The 22,075-nt window shown below is 34.4% G+C and overlaps 1 protein-coding gene across 9 annotated transcripts in view; it reads left to right on the top strand.

The window, feature by feature from the left end:
* Window positions 1–22,075, top strand: part of Yaf2 (YY1 associated factor 2) — a 71,565-nt gene that overhangs the window by 18,426 nt on the left and 31,064 nt on the right. For 4 of the 9 annotated variants that reach the window (XR_006850029.2, XR_009225952.1, XR_009225951.1 and 1 more), the window contains 2 exons: window positions 5,116–5,248; window positions 5,342–5,441. The exons of 2 other annotated variants lie outside the window; for them this stretch is intronic. Coding sequence is in view for 1 of the 7 variants with exons in the window: in XM_046436136.2 (XP_046292092.1) it covers window positions 5,177–5,248 (72 nt within the window). In the remaining 6 variants the exon portion in view is untranslated. Of the gene's footprint in view, window positions 1–5,115; window positions 5,249–5,341; window positions 5,442–9,791; window positions 21,956–22,075 lie in introns of those variants that run through there. 3 more of the 9 variants (XR_009225949.1, XR_006850030.2, XM_046436136.2) reach the window with 3 other exon arrangements.

The raw sequence follows: 22,075 nt of genomic DNA, 5'->3' as shown, positions 1-22,075 counted from the left end.
TGGGTTTAATTCCTGGTGCTGCAAAATTTATTTTTTAAATTGGTAAGCAAATATATAGTAACTTTTAAAATCTTGGAAAATTGCATAGTTACTTGTGAAGGATCATGTATGAAGAAACTTATCTTCTCTTTTTAGGAGGGGTGAATCATAGAACTCTTTATTGATTAACTAAGCACATCATGGTACATTTTATAAAACCATTTTTGATCTATAAAGCAATAGCTGTCTCTGCAGGACACTGAATTTTGATATAATTTATGATGCTTAAAGGTTCAGGTTTTATGAGTGCTAAGTAAAAAGCTATTTACAGCATAGGCAGTATAAGAGGGAAGTAGCTAAGACTCTAGAACTGAATATCACTGAGGGGTTTGTGAATTTTGAAAATAATTTAACTATCCATTAAAATGGAGATTATGGGGCAGATGATAGGCTAGGTAATGGAGTTAGAAAGGAGAACAAGATATCCCTGCCCTGTTGGAATTTAAGTCCGAATACAGAATACAAGCAAAATAATTGCAGATTTTGATAATAATGGGAATTATTTGAAGTAGGTAGATTACTCTGAGGGGGTGTCATAAAAGCTGAAGGTAAGAGATTTTGTTCATGAAAAGAGTACTGGTTAACAGCATTAAAACCCTTTTTTTTTTAAAAAAAAGAAATTTGTTTTATATGGAGCAAAGACTAACATGTGGTAAGGCAGGGGTGAGTGACATCAAACAAAGCCAGTGAAGTAGGTAGACTACAGATCACAATTTAGTCATAAATGATAATACCTTTAGATTTTGTTGGAAATGTAACAAGAAGCCATTGAATAAAGAGAATGGACTGGAAGGATGCAACAGTGGAAATAGAAAGGTGAGTTAGACTGTTCCTCTAGTTAGGTGGGAGATAATGGAGCATTAATATTTTGAAATTAATTTAGATACAATGGGTTTGTACTTTACTATTATTGATGCTTTAGTGTATGGTTCCATGTAAAAGGTGATTAATGAACATCCATTGAAGATTTTTGAAAAGTGCAGCACGTATATGTACTTTGTGTGAGAGAGAGAGTAAGAGAAAGGGAGAAGATAGATAGGTATGTACATACATGCACACATACATACATACATGCATGCTGGGGATCAAACTCAGGGACTGCCTAGCATGTTAGATAACTGCTCTATCACTGAGCTACCACCTCGAACCTTGCGTGCACTTTTAAAGTGATACTGCAGTTAATTATTTTAAAGTTATTATTAACAAGAGCCTAGTGAAGTATAATAGAGGAATTGCTGTTTTAAAGTTTTTAAAATTCATTTGGAAATGAAAAATGAATAACTTTTAAAGGAAAGAAAATGAGGCATTTAGAGCTACTCTTTAAGTTATAGTAACTATTATTGACTTAAGACTAGTGAAATTTATTATTACAGAAGAGAGCTATTGTTTTATAAAATCAGTCTTACAGAGAAAATATTTTACTCATATTTTAGAGATGATTATTAGGAATTGATTTGAAAACTAATGCAGGGCTTCAAAATCTGGACAGATTAATTTTAATATTATATTGTTTTTCCTATCTTTTCTCTCACGAGGCTGCAGTTCAGGTGTCAACCAGAGTTGCAGTTAACTCACGGCTCACTTGAGGGCAGATCCAATTTCAAGCTCACTTAAGTGGATTTTAGCAAACCTTAGAACACATGTTTCTGTCTTACGTGACTGTTGACAGGTTTGGCTGTTGGTCAGAGACATCAGTTTCTTGTCACATGGGCTTTTTAATAGGGCTTCTCTGAACATTGGCAGCTTGTTTGCCCTAAAGCAACGTATCTGAGACAATAATGCACCCCCTCCCAAAAGGAAGTCACTTTTTATCTACTTTTGGAAATGATAGCAGTTTGGTTTCTGTCTTATTCTAAAGGAATGCTTTCTTGTTGGTTAGCATTATTAGAATTCACACAGGATAGATTTGAATACAGCATCTTAATCTCTGGAATTTTTTTCTAAGCTATTCCAGTAAAATTCATTTTAGCTGGTTTTGTGGAATGAAGACAACCACAAGATGTACTTTTCAGTGCCAGTTTCTAAGTGACCCTTTTGGTTATCTGTGTCTATTCTATAAATATAAACAAACATGTAAGATCTTTGTGCCACATACTTACTCTTCAGTGATTGGAAGTTAAGGAAGAATCTAATAGAAAAATTAACTAGATGACTCTTTTTTATATTTATAATTGGAAATGGAGGTCTTTGTATGGATTAGTCTGTTTCTGTTGTTATAGTGAAATGTTTGGAGCTTGGTAATTTATAAAGAAAAGAGTTTAATTAACTCATAGTTTGTAGGTCAAACATCTATGATTGGGTGGCTCCATCTGTTTGACCTCTGGTGGGGCCTCATGGTAAATTGTATCATAATGGCAAGAACAAGTGCAAAAGAGATCACGTGGTGATATAGGAAACCAGAGAGTAAGGAGGGGTCAATCTTGCTCTTTTTTCTTTTTAATTTCATTCATTAACTTATTTATTTTTAATTTGTTCTAATTAATTATATATGACTACAGAATGTATTTTGACACATTGTACACAAATGGAGCACAACTTCTTCATCTGGCTGTACATGGTGCAGAGTTACACTGGTAATGTAATCATACATGTATATAGGGTAGTAATGTCCCTCTCATTCTACCATCTTTCCCATCCCCACAGCCCCTCCCCTCACTCCCTTCTGCACAATCCAAAGTTCCATCATTCTTCCCTACCTCCCCCCCCCCCCATTATGGATGAGTATCCACTTATCAGAGAAAACATTTGGTCTTAGGTTTTTTGGGATTGACTTATTTTGCTTAGTATGATATTCTCCAGCTCCATCAATTTACCTGCAAATGCCATAATTTCATTCTTCTTTAAGGCTGAGTAATATTCCATTGTGTATATATACCACATTTTCTTTATCCATTCATCTGTTGAAAGACACCTAAATTGGCTCAGTAGTTTAGCTCTCGTGAATTGAGCTGCTGTAAACAGTGATGTGGCTTTGTCAGTGTGGTATGCTGAGTTTAAAGTCTTTGGGTATAAACTGAAGAGTGCGATAGCTGGGTCAAATGGTGGTTCCATTCCAAGGTTTCTGAGTAATCTCCATACTGCTTTCCATAGTGGCTGTACCAATTTGCAGTCCTATCAGCAGTGTTTGAGTGTACCTTTTCCCACACATCCTTGCCAACACTTATTATTGCTTGTATTCTTGATAATCACCATTCTGACTAGAATGAGATGAAATCTTAGATAGTTCTGATTTGCCTTTCTCTAATTGCTAGAGATAATGAACATCTTTTCATATGTTTGTTGATCGATTGTATTTATTCTGTGAAGTGTCTGTTTAGTTCTTTAGCCCATTTATTGATTGGGTTATTTGGTTTTTTTTTTTGGTGTTAAGTTTTTTGAGTTCTTTATATGTTCTGGAGATAAGTGCTCCATCTGAGGTGCATGTGGTAAAGATTTTCTCCCATTTTGTAGGTTCTATCTTCACGTTGTTGATTGTTTTTGCTCTTTTTATAACAACTTGCTCTTGCAGTTAATCCCCTCAGAGGGCACCTCCCCCATGACCTAATACCTTTCCACTTGGCTCCATCCCTTAAATGTCCCATTACTTTTCAACAGCTCCATACTAAGGACCAACCTTCCAGCACATGAACCCTTAGTTCATATATACTCAGACCACATCCAAAGCATAGCACCCCTTTTGGAATGAATGAATCATTTAAAAACTAATGGTTTTTATTATAATACTCTTCAACCCAGATTTATAGAAATATGAATACACTTTTACCCAGAGATGTTTGTATCTTAAACTAAATAGGAATGTAACAATAATCTTGACAAGTGTGTGTCAACCTTTTTAAAGAACAAATATTACCTCATAACAAGATTAAAATGTAAAAATTTCCTTAGAATTATGTTTTGAAGAATGATGACTTTATAGACCATTTTATCCCCTTACTCTTTTTAAAATTTTTTTAGATGTTGATAGGCCTTTATTTTATTTATTTATTTGTATGTGGTGCTGAGAATCTAATCCAGTGCCTCACACATGCTAAGCAAGCACTCTACCACTGAGCCACAACCCAGCTCCTATTTTGTTCCATTACTCTTAAAGGAAAAGCTAGACATTTTCTTTAATTTGTTTCCATAGAAAGAAGAATCATGAAACTACAAGTTTCTCAAAGATAGGGGATAACTGTCTAGCTGGATAATGATAAAGGATTATTAAAACATGTATCTGCATCTAGTACCTACTGTGGCAATGACATCTTTAAAATAATGTGATTAATATACACTGAGTTAAAGGCAATAGCATATCTTCATGTAAGTTTGAAGAGAAAATAAAATTCTGTTGAGGAAGGTTTTTTTTTTTTCCTTTAGGATATTTTTCTTGAGTGCGGTGGCACATGCTTGTAATTCCAGCAGTTTGGGAGGCTGAGGCAGGAGGATCTCAAGTTCAAGGCCAGCCTCAGCAACTTAGTGAGGTCCTAGAAACTTAGTAAGACCCTGTCTCAAAATAAAGAAAAAACAAGGGCTAGAGATGTGGCTCAATGGTTATTCATCATCAGCTGACGTACTGATAAATAACTTTATATGCTTTAATGGTTGGTTTCTTGATAGGTGACAGATGGTTAAAAACTTAGTGATAAATGGGAATTGTACTAATACTTTTAATCTGTAGTCTAAAAAGATTGTTAGTTCATTTTGGTAGCTTCTATATAACAATTAAGTAAATGTTAATGACAAGAGCTAAAAAATGGTAGATTTTGATCAGGAGGAGGAGGAGGAAGAGGGTTATTCTTATGTTAATATTAAAAAATAATGGTGGCATTTCAGTGAAATGGAATAGTTTGATAGCTAATATTTTTGTATGTTAAAACATAACTGTCTTTACAGTGAACATTCAAAAATGAAACTGCAAATCTTTGTGTTTCTGATAATGCTAGAAGTTTCTGTTGATGCTCTGGTTTGCAAATTGTTTCTATGTTTACTTTTGTGTGTTCATATATAATAACCCAATGAATTTTTATCTTTTTCTCCTGTAGTTCTATATGTATTAATTATCTCAAATAAAATTAAATAATCTTCTTATTCTGATAGAGAAGAAAAACCTGGATCACTTACCAGTAACTGGAGTTCTCCTATTGGGTAATCTCCACAGATCCACATTCTTTGAAGTTATTGTGAATGCTTCGAGGACCAAGGAACCGTTGAAATTTCCAATTTCAGGAAGGTAAGCAAGTGCACTGACGCATGTATCTAGCATCTTCCAAATCCCCTACCCCCAACTTTCTTACATATACATCTGTACTGCATGCCCCCTCAGTTCCAGTGGATGCCCATCAGGAAGATTCTCATGCTGGACAGAAGGGCAGGAGAGGTGGATCTGTGAGGGAAAAGACCCAATAGGATAACTCAAGTTACTGGTAAGTAATCTAGTTTTTACAAACTTGAGAAATTTTTCTTCTCAAATTTCTTCTCTTTAGGAGGAATTTGTTTAATAGAAAGGAACTTGTTTGAGATAGTTTTTTTTTTTTTTTATGTCTGTGGATTTTGAAAACTATTGTATGGAGTATATACTGAACTATTAATGGACATATGAATAAAAAGTATGATGGGTATTATTTACATAGTAATTGTTTCTAAAAAATGTATGTTCATTAGCTTTGGTGAATAGGGTAGTTCTAAAGCAGTGTAGAGATATTCTTTCTTTTTTCAGTGCTGGGTATCAAACCCAGGGCCTTGTGCATGCTAGGCAAATACTCTAACACTGAGCTACATCCCCAGCCCCTATTAAATTCTTGTATAAATTTATTTATTTATCATGTTACTTTTATTAAAGTAAATACTGGTATTATAAATTTAATGCACATACCAAATTTAGTCAAATTATTTTTGTACAGTAGTACTGAACAGTAAAAGTAGTTTTATATTAATTGATGGGCATGTCTTCTCTTTTCAGTGTTGCATATTGAACCCAGGTTTTGTGCATGCTGAGCACACATTCTGCTACTGAACTGCATCCCAAGTCTAACTACTAACTAGCAGGGTTTCGTTGTTGGTGGTGGTTTTTTATTTTTGGTGGTACTAGGGAATTGAACCCAATGGGATTCTACCTCTGAGTTATACACTCAGTTCTTTTAAAAATTTCATTTTGAGACAGGTTCTCACTAACTTGCTGAGACTGGCCTTGAATTTAAGATCCTTCTCCCTGAGCCTCTCAAGTAGCTGAGATTACAGGCATGTGCTTCCACATCTGGCTGACTAGCAGTTTTAATGACATAATTTTCAGTATACCTTTAAACTTCATTGAAGATATAAATTGTTTTTCAAATATATCTACCACTTCCTTGTTCCTGACAAAAGTGCTTATTGATTTGAAGTGTAGTAGAATTGGTTCAGTTTGAGTTCTGTGATTCTTCAGGTGACAGTTTTTTGAGTTGGTATATAAATGTTAGCATTAGCTAATTCTTTTCTTTTGGTTTCTTTCTCATTTAGTAGTAGCATCAAATAATTCTTCTAAAAGCATTTTTAGCACATAAAGCGTGTAGGGTGTCCTGCTCCAGCTGTTTTATAAACTTTCATTTATAGTAACTGAGGCCTCTCATAATTCAGTTCCATTCTACTTAGCCATTTCTTCAACTTGAAACTCATGTTTTGATATTACTTGGGATAGTTGTCATATTTATGCTTTGATTGGTTCTTTCCCATTTTCTTGAAATGACCTTCTCCCCATTCTTCTTTTCTGTACTTTTAAAGTTAAGGCATGCCCTTACTCCTATATCAATTCTTTCTCGCTAGCTGTGTTTTCCCAGTGAAAAAGAAGGGTTTCTGTGGCATTAAGTTAATCTATGGAATGTTCCTAGTACAGTTCCTAGCAGCATATAGTAAATGATCTTGTTAGTATTGTAAATAATCTTGTTAGTATTTGATTGTAGCTTGATCTTAAACATGTCTTTGGTTATAGTTATCTGTATGACACAGTTTATCTCTTAACTATTAATGTTAGGTTATATTACTATTTTGTGTGTTCCTTGAAAGGGTTTTATAGTTTTTAATTTTCTTCATTTCTTAACATCAGTGATTAAGATGAAATAATACTCATTGAAAAATTAGTTTTCCGTGTAGATTGATGAATATACTTAGTTTTTCATGTATGAAACATTCTTTTCCCTTGTCAATCCTATGTATACTATATTTTTTGAAAAACATTTTTCCCTTGAAAAGCTTGTATAGTGAAATTCTCATTGGTTGGATTTCTGTGGCATATAAAAAGGAGTGTCTAGTTTTGAGAGTGTTAATTATACTGGCTTCACTTTAAGCTGCTACACAGTGTAAGAAGACAGCCTAGAAGGTGGGTGTGGTGGTACTCATCTGTAATCCCAGCTTCTTAGGAGACTGAGGCAGGGAGATCACAACATGAAGGCCAGCCTGGGCAGTTTAGTGACACCTTCAGCAAAATTAGTGAGGGCCTATCTCAAAACATAAAGAGGGCTGCGGATGTAATGTAAGCTTAGTGGTAAAGTGCCCTGGGTTCAATTCCTATACCTAAATAAATAAAATAAAATAGTGAAAACAATCTGGAAATCCAGATTACTTGATATTTGAGGTTTAATATCCTAGAAGATTATTGCTTGATTTGCAGAAATATTTGTTTTTTAAGAATACCTGTCAAGTGAAGGAGTAAATGAAATTTATTTTGAAGGTCATGGAGGGAAGAAAATGTTCTTTGGTGGATTGTCTCATGGAAATAATCACCAGAGAATCAGTTCAGGTCCAATCATTAGGCAAGCCTAGATAAAAAACATTTAGTCAAATGACTTAAATACTAGCTTTGAATCTGCTATTGCAAATCTGTGTAATATTCTATTAAAGCTCATAGTTTGTATGGTGTTGTAATAACATAATGGTTGTACTGACAGTGTCCTTATTCTTTGAAGATAAATACTAAAATATTTGAATGTGGTGTATCTTAATGGGTTCAGAAAAAAAGGTATATGAATATTTGGATTTGGTGTGTATATGTATATTTAGAGATAAAAGGAAAGATAAAGCCAATGTGGTAAATATTAACAAATTTGAACCCTGGTGAAAGGTATAAGGTATTCATTTTACTGTGAACATTTCTGTGACTTTGATATTAAAAAAAAATTGAGGAGAAAGTACCTTAAAGAGAACTTTATTGTGCTTCAGCTCCTCTAATTCTAAATGGAAATAACAGAACCTGTTCTTTCCATGCCTTGCTCCAAGTAGGCACAGTGGGATGACATTTGGCAGAATAACAGCCAAGAGAACTATAAGAAGTTTTTTTTTCCCTTTTGTCATTAAAAATGAGCTTCAAAATGGATAAATTTTAAATGGAAACTTTTGCCTAAAAGTTTCTTAACTTAAAATATGTCTATTTTAGCCAGACTGCTTGGCACATGCCTGTAATCTCAGCTATACAGGGGACTAAGGTAGGAGGGCCAAGTTTAAGGGCAACCTGTTTAAAATGAAAAGTAAAGAGGATTGGATATGGAGTTCAGTGATGAAAGGCCCCTAGATTCAATCCTCAGTACTAGAAAATATTATTACCTTTTTAAATTGAGGTCATATTGAATTATATTTAAATAAGAACAATTATTTAAAAAATAGTAATTATAAGTTGATATGTAAAGAATTGAAATCTTGAAAATAAAGAATATGATTTTAAAATAACTCCATAAATGAGCAAATAGACACAGCTAAAGGGAGAAGTTAGTAGTTTGAAAATGGAAGTTAGAATTCTTCCAGAACAGCACAGGATATAAGAGATGAAAAACAAGAAAGAAAAACTAAGATATGTTAGAGGACAGGTTGAGAAGCTCCAACATATGTCTAAGTGGAGATTTAGAAGAGAGAATACAATAGTGGAGAAGCAATATTAAAGAAAAAAATGATTAAGAATTTTCAAGAATTAAAAAATGTAGAGCTGGGCATGTTGGAACACTCATGCAGTCTTAGTTACTTGAGAGGCTAAGACAGGAGGATTGCTAGAGCTAGACATTGTCTCCTAAAATAACAATAACAACAACAAAAGGAAATTAATTATAAAATAATTAGAATAGAGTTACAACAAAAGCATTGTATCAAAATTTGAGGGATGTTAGAAAAATATATTGCTTTGATTATATTAAAAGATTGAAACTATTTTGAAAATATTCAACTGAAAAAAAGAAAACAAAAACACTAAAAAAGAGCACAGTAAAACCAAAGAAGGAAGGAAGAAAGGAACTAAAAATAGAATTTGGTGAAGTAGAAAATTATTAGACATAAAAGCAGTATTATGATTAAAGCAAATCAGATCTGGTTCTTTTCAGTTGATTCTGGAACTGTTCATCAAGAAAAGCTATAATAATAAGTAGTAAAATTTAAAAAGTATTACTACAAATATAATAATGATTTTAAAAATAAGAAATCACCATTAAATTTATATGCATATAAATTTTAAAATGAGGATAAATGTTTTTTTTTTTTTGGTACTGGGATCGAACCCAACAGTCCTTAACCATTGAGCCACATCCCCAGCCTTTTTTCATTTTATTTATTTTGAGGCAGGGTCTTGCTAAGTTGCTTTAGGGCCTCCCTAAATTGCTGAGGCTGGCTTTGAACTAGCGATCGTCCTGCCTCGGTCTTCTGAGTTGCTGGGATTACAGGCATGCACCACTGTGCCTGGCACCATTTAGGCAATTGAAGTTGTAGTAAACCTCCTCAAGTTAAGAATAGTTTTTTGTTTGTTTGTTTGTTTTTAATAATAGGGCTGGGGGTATAACTCAGTGCTATAGTGCTTGCCTGGCACGTGGAAGGTTCTAGGTTTGATCTTCATGCCACTAAGTAAGTAAATAAATAAATACAATTCATACACCTTACAATTTTCCCAGTCAGCCAGGTATGATAGCATATGCCTGTAATCCCAGCAATTCAGAAGCCTGAGACAGGATGATCATAAAACAAACAAACAAAAAATCCTGGGATATAGCTCACTGCCAAAACAACCTGGGATTCCATCCTCAGTACTACAAAAAATAAAAAAGAAAGTACAATTCAGTGGGTTCTGTTTTTTACTTTTTTTTTTTAATCTTGAGACAGGGTCTCACTAAGTTGCCCAGGCTGGCATTGAACTTGTGAGATTACCGGCAAGCACCACATTTCTGACTGGCTGACTTTCTTTCCTTCTTTCTTTTTTACAGACTTGTGCCATGATTACCATTCAGTTTTAGAAATTCTTCATCTCCCTAAACCTTCTATCCTTAAGCATCTACTAATCTACTTTCTGTCTTCTATAAATTCATCTTATCTGGATGGTTCTTAAAGTTGAATCATACAATCTTGGGCCTTTTGTGATTGGTTTCTTTCACCTAGCATAATGTATATAAGATTCATCCATTTTGCAGCACATATTAGTGCATTTCATTCTCTTTTAAAGACAAATAATATTATTATATTGTGTACAGATAATATCATATTTTGTTTATCCATTTGGATTGTTTTTCACTTTTGGCTATTGTGAATAGTCCTATTAGGAACATAGTATAAGTTTGTTTGTTTGTTTTTGGATGATGCTAGGGATCAAACACAGAGAAGCACTCTATCATTGAGCCATATCCTCAACTTCTAGGTACAAGTTTTTGTGAAGATATATGTTTTAATTCCCTTTGAGTATATACCTAGGAGTGGATTTGCTGGCTCCTATGGCAACTCTTTAACCTTTTGTGGAATTGTCAGATTGTTTTCCAGAGTAACTACATCATTTTACTTTCCTACCAATAATGTATAAGGGTTCTGGTTTTTCCATACCTTCACCAAAACTTTTTATTATCTTTTTTTTTTTTTTTTTTTAAGTACCAAGCATTGAACCCAGGGGCACTTAGCCACTGAATCACATCCCCAGCACTTTTTCTGTTTGTTTTTTTTTTTTTCCCCCTTGAGACAAAGTGTTGCTAAGTTGCTTAGGACTTCACTGAGTTGATGAGGCTGGCTTTTAACTTGCAGTCCTCCTGCCTTAGCCTCCTAAGCACACTAAGGTGTGTGCCACTGTGCCTGGCTATTATCTATCTTTTTGACTATTGACATCCTAGTTTGTGTGAAGTAGAATCCAAAGAAATAGTATTAGTAGTCATATTTGTAATCATGATTACAGATATGCTTTGGGGAACACACCCCAATTCTATACAAATTGACTAGAGAACTAAAAGAGGGAAAGCAACCTTGACTTTTTTTTCGGTACCAGAAATTGAACTCAGAGGTCCTTAACTACTGCACCACACGCCCAGCTGTTTTTATTTTTTGATACAGAGTCTTGTTAAGTTACTTAGGGCCTTACTGAGTTGCTGGAAGTTTTGCATTTGAGATCCTCCTGCATCATTCTGCTGAGCTGCTGGGATTACAGGTGTGTGCCACCTTGAGTCTCCCCCCCCCCACAATACCTTTATTTTATTTATTCATTTTTATGTGGTGCCGAAGATCAAACCCAGTGCCTAACATGTGCTCTAGCACTGAGCCACAACCCTAGCCCTACCTTGACTCTTTTTTTGTTTGTTTGTTTTGGGTACCAGGGATTGAACTCAGGGGCACTCAACCACTGAGCCACATCCCAAGCTCTATTTTGTATTTTATTTAGAAACAGGGTCTCACTGAGTTGCTTAGTGCCTTGCTGTTCCTGAGGCCAACTTTGAACTCATGATCCCCCTGTCTCAGCCTCCTGAGCTGCTGGGATTATTTATAGGCATGTTCCATTGTGCCCAGCCCCAACTTGACTTTATTTATTTTATTGACTTTTAAAACAATGACAGCAGAATGCATTGCAATTCATATTACACATACAGAGCACAATGTTTTATATCTCTGGTTGTATATAAAGTATATTCACACCAATTCATGTCTTCATACATGTACTTTGGATAATGATGTCCATCACATTCCACCATCATTGCAAACCCCTGCTCACTCCCTTTCCCTCCCACCCCTCTGCCCTATCTACAGTTTGTCTATTCCACCCATTCTCCCCCTCCCTACCCCAGTATGGATCACTCAGCCCAATTGTTAATAAGAAAAATTTAACCTTGAAACCTAGACTGGAAAGAATATACAAAGGAAAATATTTTGCAGTCAATCTTATTTATGGACACAGATATGAAAATTTTAAATGAGTTGAGAACATAAGGATGGTTCAGTATTTAAAATTGTGTTTATATAATTTGTAACACTGGGAAAAATCTAGATGGATTTCATAAAAGTATATGATAGAAACTGTGTATCCATTCATGTTAAAAAATAGATAAATTATTTATGTATTTTTGACACTGGAGATTGAGCCCAGGGGCACTTTATCACTGGGTTACATCCCCAACCCCTTTTTATTTTTTAAATCTTGAGACAAACCTTCGATAAATTGCTGAGGATCTCACTAAATTGTGGAGGCTAGTCTCGAACTTGTAGTCTTCCTGCCTAAGTCTCCAGAATTGCTGAGATTGCACTTGTATGCCACTGCACCCAGCAGTAGATCACCTTCTTAAACCCTAAAAGACAAGTGAACTTTTTTCTTCCAGTAAAGTTTGCCTTTTAAACTTTCTCAAACAGTAACCATCGTGCTCTATAGTGAAACCTTATACACATTCTTGTTAATGTCAAGAGGAAGACAAATATATCTCTGTCAGTGTGTCAGTAAGATGAGCAAAAATAAAAAAATACAAACAATAAAACCCAAAAAAGATTGGAAAGGAAGAGAAGTTAGAACATTTCCCTAGAAAATGTAAGAGAAAGGAACACACTGTAATAATAAGATAATTCAGTGTTCCTGTATACAGGGTTAACATTCATATTGGCAGCAGCCATTTAGAAAATAAAAAAGATATTCTTTATAGGGAATTATATGAAATACCCCCAATTTTATTGAAGGACATAAAATCTGGTTCGAATAAAAGGCGGAATATGCTGTTTGTGGATGGGAAGTTTGTTTAAAATTTATTTAATAGAAAATATTACCAAAGTTACTTCTATTATATGTAGTTTTAAATAATAATCCTGATGGGATTATTTGTGGAAAATGGCCTTCATGTGCAAAAGTAAGGGCATAAGAATAGTGCAGAGCCAGGCAATGTGGTGCAGGACTGTAATCCCAGCTACTTGGGAGGCTGAGGCAGGAGGATTACAAGTTTGAGGTCAGCCTCAGCAATTTAACAACCCTGTCTCAAAATAAAACATAAAAAGAGTTGAGGATGTAGCTCAGTGGTAAAGTGCCCCTGGATTCAGACCCTCATGAATAAATAAATAAATAAGGTAGTTCTGGAAGAAGAAAAAGAATGAGAAGTAACTTGTGTTTGATATTAAGACTGATTGTAAAATTATGGTATTTAGAATGGGCTGTTACATACTGCATAGCAATAAAAAAGAATACTACTACATCAACATAATTTTCTTCTAAACTTAATTTTGTGTGGAAGAATTGAGATAAAATATTACATATTGGTGATTTATTTGCAAGAAGTTAAAAAGCAAGACTAATCTATGTTGAAAAGAGAGGAAGCACGGTTATCTTGGAAGCATGGTACTGATTAGAAAGGGTCACGAGAGAGCCTTCTGGAGTGTGAGAAATGTTAGTACTTGGTTTGGGGTGAAACACATAGTGCTATTTGTGCTTAAAAATCAAGCTGTATGTTTAGTGTTTTTGTATTTTACTATATGTAAGTTATATCCTAATGTTTTAAAAAAACTGTGGGATTTGAAATAATGTAGTATTTATACAGGAAAAGATAGATAAATGTAACACAACAGAAAGTTCAGCAGTGAGTCTCTGGTGAATGCCAGAAGTAGCATTTATTAGTATGAAAAGAAAAAGTAGATGTTGAATTGATTTTATATATGGAGAGAAAACTACATCTCTCCTTCAAGTCACATGCAAGGGCTGAGGATGTGGCTCAATGGTAGAGTGCTTGCCTAGCGTGGGTGAGGCCCTGGGCTGACTTTCAGCACCATATCAAATTGTATGCAAAAATAAATTCCAGTTGAACTAATCAATGTGATACCCTATTTTTTAAAATTTTATTGTGTGTGTGTGAGAGAGAGAGGGTTGAACCCAGGGCTGCTCTACCACTGAGCTACACTCCCAGCCCTTTTTATTTCTTATTTTGAGTCAGGGTCTCACTAAGTTGCTGAGGCTGACTTTGAACTTGTGATTCCCTGCCTCTGACTCCCAAGTAGCTGGGTTTACATGTTTGTGCCACTGTGCCTGGCTGAAAAATTATTTTTTGAAAAGAGAAAAGTGTAGAGAAAGATGTAATTTTGGAATATGGAAGTTTTTAACAAGTCAAGAGGAATGAGCCATCAAGGATAAACAATTTTACTCTTTCAAAAAAGAAGAACTAAAAGATAATTGGCACGACTAGGAGCAGCTGTGTACAGTATCTATAACAGCCAGTGGATTTTCATCCAGGTCTAAAAATTGAAAGAACATGACAGAGATAGAAATAAAATGAGCAATGATATAAATGCACTTTGTAGCAAAGGTAACTGGAAATTGGAATGGCTAATGAACTGAAAAGATGCATACTCTCATTTATAAGGAAATGTAGTTGAAAACATGAACTGTTTGTTTTCATGTATAGAATTGCAAAGCTCAGAATGGGGTTTTGTGTAGTTGAAAATGTGTATACCCCAGTGTCCTGCAATTAACAGCTAGTTAAGATATTAGTCTACTGAAACTTGCATATTTTCTCTAGGAAATTTGTATATGAGTATTCATTTGGAAGACAAAATGTAAATGTTTCTCAGTAGAAGGACATTTAAAAATAATATATAGAATAATTGTATCATGAAGAATTGCCTAGACCTTTTTAGATCATTATCATTAATGATTATTTTAATAAACAAATTACACTTTCTATGCCACTGTTGTTTTAAGTACTTTATGTACATCAATATTTTTAATCCACATGAAAACTGAGAAATAGGTGCTATTATCATCTCCTTTTTAAATATGGAACTACTAAAGCATGTAAAGATAAATAACTGTACTAGTCTTCTCTGTTGCTGTAATAAAATACCTGAAGCTATGTACTTTATAAAGATAAGAGCTTTATTTAGCTCATAGTTTTGGAGGTTGAATTTCTATGACTTAGTGTACCCATCTGCTCTACTTGTGGTCTCATGGTGGATGACATCACAATGGCAGGGCATGTGTGGATACGATTTTATGATTAGCAGCCAGAGAATGAAGAAGGATCTCTTTTTTTTCTTAAATAACTTGTTCTTGAGAGAACACACTCACGCTGTGAGACTAGCATTAATTCCTTCTGAGGTGATAGCCTTGGTGACCTAATTACTTCCACTTGGCCCCCTCTTGAAGGTTTCACCACCTCCAATTTTTTTCTGTATGGTACTGGTGATTGAACCCAGAGGCCGTCCACAAGTGGGAGTTCGGATATGAACCTCAGTTGCCTGATTTTAGAGTTCACCGCGCCATGTTACCTTTTTGTGTGTGTGAATATGGAGGGGCCGTCTTAAAAATGTAAGGAAAAGTTAAATTGCACTGTGTGATGTCATTTACAACACACTCATGATATTGGTTGCTTCTGGATGGGTTTTGGAGGTGAGGGGAATCTGGTGATAGTAGTTGAAATAAAATTGTGGGCTCTGTGTTTTTCCTTAAAGAATATGTGTTATAGCTTTTTTTTAAAAATATGTTTTTAGTTGTATATGGACACAATAACTTTATTTTTATGTGGTGCTGAGGATCGAACCTAGTGCCTCACATGTGCTAGGTAAGTGCTCTACCACTGTGCTACAACCCCGGCCCTTATGTTTTATTCTTCTTATTTTTTAAAAAATAATAACTTCATTTTATTTATTTTGAGTGTGTGGTGCTGAGGATAGAACCTAGTGCCTCACACGTGCTAGGCAAGCACTCCACCACTGAGCCCCAGTCCCAGCCCCTTATTTTCGATGTTAGTCTGTAGTTGAAAAAAAATAATAAAAAAGCAATGGCTCTGATACAATAGCTTATAGACTAGCCTGGTTCTGAGAATGAGTAGCAGATAAATGGTAGGTGCTAGGGAAAGGGAGATGAATAGGTTTCATCCTCTCTTTAAGGAGTTCAGAGAGTTACAGGGAAAGAGAGAAGGAAAATTATTTAATTCAGTTGTTATGTGCATATCTCTTTCCTTCTTCTTCCCTGTATCTCTTATCATTGCCTTTTCCTCCAAATACAAATATAAGAGAAAATACCTTGACTTGAGGCATGAGAAACAGCCACTGAAATATTGATGGCAATATAATTTTAATAATATTTAATTACATTAAATATTATAAAATTAAATGATTATATAAAATATAATATGTACAAAATATATAATATATAATTTAAATAACAATAATATTTAATGATATTAATAATATTGATGGCACTTCCTGTTCTTTTACAAAACTACCAAAGCATAATCTCTGTAGTGTATAGCTTGTTCATCATTTTATCTCTAAAATTTAGTGTAATTCCTTGTGGTTAGTGGACTTCTGGATGCTTGAATGAATAACTTTCATACTTTATTTACTTTTAGCTTTTATACTTTACTCTCAAATTAACTAGCACCTTAACCAACATTTTCCTTAAACTATTTGGTGTATCTTCTGTGGGTTCCATTTACTTCCACTGGTTTCCAAGACTAAGGTAATTTGAATGAGAACACTATATGAAAACTTGAATTGTTTTGTGGGAAAGAACTCTGACTTGAGTAATATTTTAATCTGTAGGAAATTTTGAATATCAAACGTTCATTTTAATTTCATTTTACTAAGTCCAGTACATTTTTTAAAACTAGTACTCTTAAAATCTCATGATAGTACAATTTTTGTTCTCAGTGTTATTGTATTCTCTTTTAGTCAGTGTTGTCTTATAAAACTGCTTATGTTCTGTATTTTATTTCTGAAATTCTTAATATCCTAAAACCACATTCTTTCAAGTTTCCAGATGGACCATGGACTGTTTCCAGATGATACTAGTTTGTTTGTAGTAATAGAAATCCTTTTAAAATCTGTCATGGTATCTCATAAATAGTGGTGCTGTTATTTCATTTCATCTTAGGGAGAGAGTTGTATTTTCTTTGATGGTAAATTGGATTGGAATTAGCGTATGTGAGATCCTCCCCAAAAGGCAATTTTAAGTATCTGAACGTTGTCAAGAAGGGACAAATTTGTACAAATTATAGTGAACAGTGCTTGTAAAAAATTGAATTATAATGGAGAAGAACCTAAAATAAAGCATGTTATTATGCTGGATGGATGTGAAGTTGGTCAACTCCTGTTCATGTGTATATGGTGCTTTTTTGTTACTGTGTAACCCTTTTACCAGAGATGATATGAAGGGAGTGTGGTTACCTTTTGGTTGGAACAACGCTGCTGTCTTAAGTCTCTGTCCAGAAATTTTGATTGTTCTCTTTTTTGACAGCCTGATAAGATGTTTTCACCTTAAAATCAACTTATCCAAGATATACTCAAGAGGAACTTAATATTAACTAAAGAAACAAACAATATTAAATTCAGTAAAAGTATTAAAATAGCCATATGCATTTAAGACTTTACATTAGTCATGGCTAAGTTAGAGTGGCACTGTCCAATACAAATATAATGCAAACTGCAACTAGAGTTGTAGCTCAGTAGTACAGTGCTTGCTTGCCTAGCATGTGTGAGGCCCTGAGTTCAATCCCCAGTACTGCAAAAAACTTTGGTGGGGGAGCCATGTATGTAATTTAAAAAGGTAAAGTGGAACAGGTGAAATTACCTTATTTCCCTGCATTTTTTTATTCATACATTATAGTTGTACATAATGATGTAATTTGTTTTACATATTTGTACATGCAATATAATTTGCCAATATCACTTCCTAGCACTTTGCCCCTGTTTTCCTGGCTCCCACCCCTTGGTCCCTTTTCTCTGCTGATGGCCCTTTGATTTTCTGTGTTCTGCCCCCATCTCTCTTTTCCTTTTTCTTCTCTAGCTTTTGCATATGAGAGAAAACATAGGAACCTTCACTAGCTAAGTCTAACAATTTCAGTTAACATTTGGTCTGTAGTTCCATCCATTTTCCTGCAAACAACAATTTCTTTTTTCTTCATGACTGAATAAAACACCACATTTTCTTTATCCATTCATCTGTTCATGGATACCTAGACTGGTTCCATAGTTTGGCTGTGGTGAATTGTACTGCTGTAAACATGGATATGTATGTATCATTGTAGAGATGACTTTAATTCTTTAGGGCAAGTACCAAGGAGTGGTATAGCTGGGTCATATGGTGATTCCATGCCTAGTCTTTGAGGAACCTTCATACTGATTTCAGGTGAAATTATCTTTAGTATTATATTTGTTTAGCTCAAAGTATCTAAAATGTTCTTTCAGTTATTAGTGAGATATTACAATATTTATTTCATACTGAATCTTTGAATCTGGGATGTATTTTACATCTAAAGCACATCTGATATTGATCAGGCATGTTTTAAGTGTTCGGTACCCACTTGGTTTCTGTATTATACAACACAGATTTAAGAGTGTCTGAAAAAGAAATGTGGTTTTATTTTTGCCTATTAACTTCTCATTTAAGATGCTTTATATATCTTTTTTTTTTTTATTGCTTCACCTGTTCATGGATACCAGCTCTACTGTTGATCACTGGTAATCTGAAATTGTGCTGTTTCTGTACTTGATAGCACATTTAAGTGCTATCAGGTGGTCTGTGATATCTAGTCTACTTAATTTCTTTATGTGAAGTTTATAAGCTTTTGGAATATTGGCTTCTACTTTTTATCAGAATATCTTGACTCAAACCTCCATTAGCTAGAGAATGTAGGATAATTGTATATTATTATTCACTAATGGAGCAGGATAACAAATCTCTCTTGGTTTAAAGTCATTCCTCCAAATCAGAAGGATTCCTTTTATAATGATTTCTTTTTTAAAAAATGAGATTCAACACTTGCTTTATAGGGATAGGGTTTTCTTTCCCTAGTTACTAAATGCTTTTCAGAGCAACTCATTTTTCTCTACTTTTGTCCCTGGTAAATATTATTTGAAAGTTAGTATATTGTGAAATAGAGCCCTATGGTATAACACATATGCCTTAACATTTTGATAACTTATTGGTTTCATCTTTCTTAAGGTAAAGGGCATTTAAGAGTATTATTCTCAGTAAATTAATTTTTAACCTCTAATACTGTTTATCCCTGTCTCTTAAGTGAAGAATTTCTATAGACTGTGTGAGATTTTTCTCTCTCTCTCTCTTTTTTTTTTTTTTGTGGTGGGGTCTCCCTATTTTATCTAGGTTGGCCTCAAACTTTTAGGCTCTCAAGTGATTCTTCTTCCTCAGTCTCCCCTGTAATTGGGAGTACAGGAATATGCTACCACACTTGGCTACTCCTGTGAGATTAGTTGCAGTCTGGATATATAAATGTTTAGATTTTGAAGTTTGTTGGGCCACCTGTTTTGTTATCTTAATTATTGCTTAATTTCTATACCTGTTCTGAGTTTCCAGTCTTTCAGCCTGCCTCCTTGTCACTCCACCTCCATTCTAGCAGAATCTCAGATATTACCCTATTATTCCTTCTGAATCCTGCTGTCCAGGCATATCCAATATTGTTGTCAAGCACTGCCAACCACAGTCAGTGCAGCATTTGTCTGTTGGTAATCCCCAATAAGATAGCAATTTTAGCATTAGTAATAACCTTAAAATGTAGGGTATGGAATTAAGAGTTTCTGGCTTGGAGTTGAAGTCAATCAAAGAATTTTCTTTGCCTGTTCACTGTGAGCATTCATTTTATTTAATTTCATTGCCCTAGCCAAATGACAGCTGATAGTTGCTTATAGTGGTCATTGGTGAGTTGCAGCTAGTTATATGGCCAAAGAAAGGACACTAGGTAGCATAGACAGACTGCTGGACAGCATGTGCTTGCTAGCAGCTGAGAGTGAGCAAAACTAAAAACCTGTAGAAGAGCAAATTAGTTTTCTTATCTACTGTCATGACACTAATTTTCAGAAAATTCCAGTTTTTACTTCATTACTAAACATTTGCTGAGATCAGTTAAATGTGAGTTACTTTCTCAGAAGTGAACAAAATGGTCACTGTGACTTGTCAGGCTTTGGTTACTTGTCATCCCTGTTTAAATCTTCAGGAGCATCCATCTCTGTTTAAATCTTCTCCTTTCCCACTCTGTCAGAGGTTCTACAAGATCTGGTGGTACCAGTTTGGCTTATAGTCTTGTTTGTTTGGTCCTCTCAATCATTGTTGACTTGTGCCATGTTTTGAAGAAATGTATTTGCCATTATTGAAAAAATCAAGAATACCTGGGATGTGACTCAGTGGTAGAGTGCGTGAGGTCCTGGGTTCAATCGCAGTACTGAAAAACAAAGACAAAAATAAAGACAAATAAAAACATAAAGAGATTTCTCTTGAGACCTACAAAAACATCAAGAGATTTCCATCTTCTTAAGATTAGCACACTAAGTTACATTTATTCGCTGCAATAATTTGCCCAAACTTAGTTATGGCTTGGTTTCCACCTTTCTCATAATTTCCTGTTTTTTTCTTATGCTTGCTTCCCTTAACTTAATGTTTATTACTAATCTAGTCTCTGAAGATAGTTCTTCTTACAACCCTTGTTCTAGATAATCTGGTTCCTTGCTACTTTAAACTTCCTTTTTTAAAAGTTGTGTGTGTATGTGTGTGTGATGTATTACAATTCTTTTAAACATTTAAAGCACAATTTTTCATATCTCTTGGTTGTATACACAGTATATTCACACCAATTTGTGTCTTCATACCTGTACTTCGGATAATAATGATCATCACATTCCACCATCATTAATAACCCCTAAATTTCTTTTTTTTGTGTTATGAGACTTTTCGTACAGCCTAGGAGACATTCTTAGGATAAAGCCCACACTCTTTAAAGTGTATTACATATCCTTTCGTTGTGTGGTTTCTATTTATTTTTTTAGTCTTCACTCTTGCCATGCACTCCTAAAAAGTTATACCCTGCCAAATTACCCACCCCATTTCCCCACCCCCCATGGTCTGTTCTTTCTGGCCTTTGCACATGCTTTAATCTCTGTTTTATCTTTTCTCCCATTTTCTGTCTCTCAACCCCAACCCTGACCTATTCCTTCCTCCCAGTTTAGTTAATTCCTATTAATTTCATGTCTCAGTTTAGTTGTCAACGTCTTTCAGAAAGCCTTCTCTAGGGGATCTGTCTAGGTAACTATCCTGTATATTTCTGTAGCTGTCTGGATTTAACTCTCTTTAACACATCATGACTTCTTTGATAATCCATACTTCACACTGTTTTTTTTTTTTTAATATTTATTTTTTGGTTGTAGTTGAACATAGTACCTTTATTTTATTTATTTATTTTTATGTGGTGCTGAGGATTGAACCCACGTGCTAGGCGGGCACTCTACTGCTGAGCCACAATCCCAGCCCCACACACTGTTTTTTTTTTTTTTTTTAAATGTATTTTTTAGTTGTTGATAGATCTTTATTTATTTGTGTGCAGTGCTGAGAATTGAATCCAGTGCCTCACACTTGCCAGGCAAGTGTGCTGCCACTGAGCCACAGCCCTAGCCCCTTCACACTGTTTTGTAGACATTTTAAAGACAGATGACATTGTCTTCATTTTTGATTCCCAAATCCTTTAATAAAATGAGTACATAGTAAATATTTTTGAATGGATGATTCATTTCTCTAAGTCTTTTAATAATTCCTAATTCTGAGTATTTGTTTATGTGGTTTCTATTGTATGGAATATTCATTTCACCCTTCCAACTCATATTCATTCTTTTAAGTTTCAGCTTTTGGGATATATCCCTAACAGATTTTTTTGGCCTATTTCAGTGTCTTATTTACTTTTTTCAAGTTTAGAAATACTTTTTGGAAATTTTTCATTTTAGCATTCGGCATTGTTTTATGAATGTTTCTTTAAATTAAAGTTGTGTTTAAAGCCACGATTTCATTTTAAGGTGTTAAAATTTGATTTATTTAATAGTAGAGAGCTAGCTAAAATAA

The sequence above is a fragment of the Marmota monax genome, unplaced genomic scaffold (assembly GCF_021218885.2).
Source record: "Marmota monax isolate L192 unplaced genomic scaffold, Marmota_monax_Labrador192_F-V1.1 WCK01_AAM20220418_F8-fsc00012, whole genome shotgun sequence".
NCBI classification, from domain to species: domain Eukaryota; kingdom Metazoa; phylum Chordata; class Mammalia; order Rodentia; family Sciuridae; genus Marmota; species Marmota monax.
This window is presented reverse-complemented; position numbering and strand designations above follow the sequence as displayed.